The following is a 4,812-nucleotide window of genomic DNA, read 5'->3' as shown; positions in this document are numbered from 1 at the left end:
TGAATAAATATTATACGGCTATTGCTGAGGTCGCAAGGACTGTGTGGGATGATGTTAATAGGCCTTTGAAACAAGATGAGGCTAAATGCGGAAATCAAAACTTTGGAAGCGTTGCGGAACCGAAAAACGAGTGTGTTCACCATACATGCCCGTTGGGAGATGGCGTAAACGATGAAGCCCTTAAACATTATAAGAAAGGCGGTATTGAAATAAACGTTCAAACAGGTTCTGTAGGCGAATGCTTCAACTTACCAAGAATGAACTTATATAAGAACGGCGCAGGAAAACATGCGAGCGATGTGTTTGAATGGCCTCAAAGTGACGCCGGTCGTTTCCAGCTTACGTTAGAGGTCAAGAAAATATTCTCCCCCATCATTGTACCTTTCGCTGCTGGCTTGCCGCCTTCTGTACTGCTTGCCATGATGTCAAATATCACATCTCTTGAGTCCCAGTTTAACATGGTTCACAGCAATTTTACTTTGTTGCTGCATGAGAACAATATCACCTTAAATGTAAATAAAACAAGTTCCGACTTCTAACAAATATGCTCAAACATTTTCTTACGTCCACTCGTGTTTTTCAATACATGCTTTTGTGCGAGTTCGCACGCGCACATGTGCTTAATAGTGTTTTTGATGACATGTTTTGTTTCCATTAAAAAAAAAAAAAACACAAACCTTCCGCGGCGATGGCATTGTTATGTTTTAAATACTTGTATTTATAGTTTGCATGTATGAAACAAACTTCTTTCAGGCATCTTACCCTTTAGAGCAATTCTTTCATTGTAAAAATTGCAAAATTCTGTAGGTTGTTAAGGTGATGCGTTGGTGGAGGTAGTCACCCCAAAGTTACTGTGTGACGATGTTTCCTCTGTGGCTACAGCGTGGGTGTGGTTTGTCTGTGCGTAGCCTTCCATAATAAAGGCGGCAAATATGCAGTCAACACCTTTGTTCGAGCTTCCGTCGCCCTCGCTGGCTGTGCTAAAAAAATTCATGCAAGGGGTAGCAGTTTTTGGCTACTTTATGAAAATGATTCGTTGGTTTAGCGATCTTTTGGGAAATTGTAGAGCGTTGATTGTTTGGCGGGGAAGGGGCCTTGGCGCGACATTTAGAAAAAGGGGGTGATAATTCGACATCCGACACATGTTGTGTTGAGTAAATCAAAACCCTTTTGAGACAAGAGGTGTATCCAGTCTATTTCTTAAGGTAGAGGAATTCGAAAAGGAAAAAGACAATTTGGGTGCGTACGAAAGTGTATAATATGAATGGTCGTTCGCCCCCTTCCTGTTTCTCTCCTCATCGTGATTTCAGGAGGTGTATTGTTGTCGCTGCTGGTGATGGAAATCATTATGCTGGTGCCGCCGTTAGCTCTTGGGTATGTTCGCAGGGCTCGGGGGAACGATGCAGTAGAAAACATTGGTTTTGAGCAGCGCAACATTGTTATCAATATAGCCACGTTTTGTCTTTAGGAGCGATGTGAGGTGTCAGGGACGCCCTTGTAGCAGTGTTCTGTGCCGGCTACGGCGTTTGAACTAGGTGACATATTTGCGCTTTAAAGGGGTGCAAACCGTTGGCATAAATTGGGAAGTTATTGTAATTATCTTGCTAATCTTCTGTTTTGCCCTAGCATTCATACGTGCAGGAGAAGCGCATGTCGTATTTACTGTTGTATCAATTTTTCAGCAAGCCACAGGGCTGCAAATTCGTATCCGTTTTTCCAATCTTCCCCGCAAGCAGAACTGCCAATGGCCATTCCCACAGTTTTTCATTTCTGTGGCTGAAGCTTTGCATGTATTGTCTAAAGAACTATGGTCTGCGTATGGAAAACCTTTCTGTCTTTCACAAAAATTATTTTGAATAGGTTGAGTTTCATTTTAATCAGCAACAACTGGAGGCTATCTAGTCTTTTTCCTTTGCAATTGCTGTGCGCTTTCGCGTAACGTTACGGTAGAATTTCCTTTTAGGTTTCATGGTACTTAAAGATTGGGACATTATTTTTAATCCTAAACAAAAAGCTATAGATGTTATGATGCGCAAAGAAAATCCACTGTATGCCAACCTATTAGTATCTAAGCAGCAAAAAACATTTATCAGAAGTATAAACAAACATAGAGTGTCAATGTAACATCTTGTAGCTGTTGACGGTGCCCAGGGCCCTTAGAAAAACTTATGTAAAAAGCCTATTCTTTGAAAATTGCAAAACACTTTCCATCCCACCGAAATATAAAAAGACACTTGTTCCACATTAAATGTTATATGTTGTTATTCGCAGGATTCCATTTTCGGTACTTCTTGCAGTTATTTAGTCTTTCCTCACATGAATTCGGACCGTTTTACGCCATATTCTCAAGTATAAATTGTGTAATGGTCGGTTGTTCCGCATTTTAATCCCGCCCCATGTAGCCTATCGAAACAACGGATATTGTGGAATATGGGTGCACAAAAATAGAAGGCATACAACGAATCCCAGACCGTCCCCCACTATTTGGTGTTTAAGAGTTCCACATACCTCAGACTTAAACATAGTCTCTTGCCATATTTAGTGGCACGGTCATATCATTTTTAGAATGCTACTTCCAACTTCCAAGTCAAAGCATCAACAACTTGCCTTTTTAACAAAAACGTGTGTATAATTTCTTTTGACGAGATATTTCAATATTCAGCACGAATATAATACCACATATTGGACCGGTCGCTTTGTCACTCTCCGGATTTTAAATAAGACAATGTTTTTTTTAAGTATTCCCTCTTTTTTTCTCTGTCCATGTGTTCCTTTAAACGTCTGCGAGCTCTTCATAGGGCTATCTTTTTTTTAACTGTCCAGTTAAACGGTCAAAGAACTGTGGAGCAGCTTCTGCAACATTCGGAAGGTTCATTCGCACATTTTCGGTTGCATTCAATTGTGCCAAATGGTACCGTTTATTGAATGGGCGGCGCCCACTAATCCCGCCAGTGATCTGAGAGGTGGCAGCCATATGCTTCGCCCCCAAGCTGCGGCCATGTAATGGCGACGTTAGAGGAAGTGGCTTCTCATTACAAGCAGCCGCCTATATAAGCCACTGTTCTTACAATCCTCACAGGCTAGCGTGTCGGGCTTTTTCTCGCTGTATCCACGATAAGTGGACACAGGTAAAGGAGTGATATACTTCCCGAGACGTTAATAAGAGTTTCATGCGACACCGCTAGGCTTCGCTTCTTTCAATCTCGAATATAAAGCATTTGTGAATGTGATCTGTAAAGAAATGGGCGGAGCCATTCACATCCCAAATCGCTTGATACCGCCATCGATATCTTCGACTCGTTTTCACTCAGTGCAAAAGAATTTTGACATGGCGCCAGCGCCACTATTGAGATATTTGGTCTCTTAAAAGGGCTGAATCAGTGAGCAACGGCACTCGGTATGGTGCATGCTATTCGCCATCAACAAGCCCGCCTCATATTGAACGGTCGGCGGCCGGCAGCCTATGAGCATGCCAAATATGCGTAAGGCGGGGTTCGTGGTGCAAGGGCATGGTTTACACACAAGAAATGAAAAAAACAAAAAATTAAAAATAAAGTTATTCCTGGTCGCGGAAACTTCAAACCGGTTTGCTTTGGTTTTGTACAATCAGTAAAGATTTCAGCCGTCATCTAGCAACTATTTTTATGTGACGTCGGGTCCCGTTTTTACAGTAGCCAGGCATTGGAACAGTTTCGAATGCTGTGGAGCCTACGCTGGGCTCAAAAGGGAAACACGGTCCGACAGCCGAGTTTCAGAAGAAATATACTGCCACGTTCTTGACAGTTGTGCCGACAAGGAGCGAAACCAGCGCAGGATATTCCGCCCAGAAACGGTACACGTAGCTATGGGGAGGGCTGCTAATGGATGAGGTAATTTTTTTCCATTGCTGAAAGTACTTATCGCTAGCAAAGTGTTTGCGGCTGCTTTGTTAAGAGTTTGGCGCAAGGAGGCGGTGCAATCTCTTAACAAAGCGGTTGGCTTCTACAACGTATAAAGGTGTTTTGGACCGAAAGGAAAAGGGTAAATATAGAACCTCTCATCATTCCCCCTTGGAGAAACCTGTTGAATATCTTAAATCAGCGACTGATGAACGAGGGAATATTTTGTATTATTCTTCACACATAGAATGCGCTACCTTTTAAATCTCACTGACAACCGTCTTATGCTTTCAGCCGTTGGTAAGTGTTTAAAGACGATGGCAGAAAAGCTGATTCATTGGCTGGATATATGCAATGCTACGAGTAGAAGTTTGGGGATGACAAGGCGGTATTGACAAACAATTTTTTAATGACATCATATTCAGTTGCACAGATCGTAGCGGGCAAGTCGTGGTGACCGCAGAAGAAATGAAACAGAATCTCCCTCAACAAAACATTTACGATACTTCGTGCATCTACACCACTGCAGAGCCCACCAGACACGCGTCGTTTCCGAAACGAGCAGGGATTTTATATTTGAGCGCTATTTGGGACCAATATGTTTGGTTAAGTCTTTTCACAGGAAGAAAAAGGCGGAACCAATTCCTCAATACTGAAAATATATATCCATGCGCAAGTCGACGACTGAGCCGCATAAAATGCAAAAATAAACTTTACACAATTACGGGGCAAGGTTGCGAAGGAATTGCAGACTCACGAATGATAAGCGAGAGAAAGTATCAAAAAAAAGCCGCATTTTAGCAAAAAGTGAATAGATAAACCGTTTCAAGTGGGAGTGGCAACAGTTCGTAGAGATTATGAAGGGGGTTTCATTACGATATGAGAGTGCTTTTTGTAATTCTATACTAATATTATATATAGAGGAGTAAAAATG

At 42.0% G+C, this 4,812-nt stretch overlaps 1 protein-coding gene across 1 annotated transcript in view; it reads left to right on the top strand.

Annotated features, from left to right (window-relative positions):
- The window catches only part of TEOVI_000810400 (expression site-associated gene 1 (ESAG1) protein, putative), a gene marked incomplete at both ends in the record, with an annotated part of 891 nt that extends 352 nt beyond the window's left edge, over positions 1-539 (top strand). Inside the window, one exon of the mRNA XM_067223183.1 lies at positions 3-539. Within this exon, the coding sequence (XP_067079284.1) occupies positions 3-539 (537 nt within the window). The remainder of the gene's footprint in view (positions 1-2) is intronic.
- Between the last annotated feature and the right edge of the window lie 4,273 nt (positions 540-4,812).

This window comes from Trypanosoma equiperdum (genome assembly GCF_001457755.1).
Source record: "Trypanosoma equiperdum strain OVI genome assembly, contig: ctg_1786, whole genome shotgun sequence".
Classification (NCBI taxonomy): Eukaryota; Euglenozoa; class Kinetoplastea; order Trypanosomatida; family Trypanosomatidae; genus Trypanosoma; species Trypanosoma equiperdum.
This window is presented reverse-complemented; position numbering and strand designations above follow the sequence as displayed.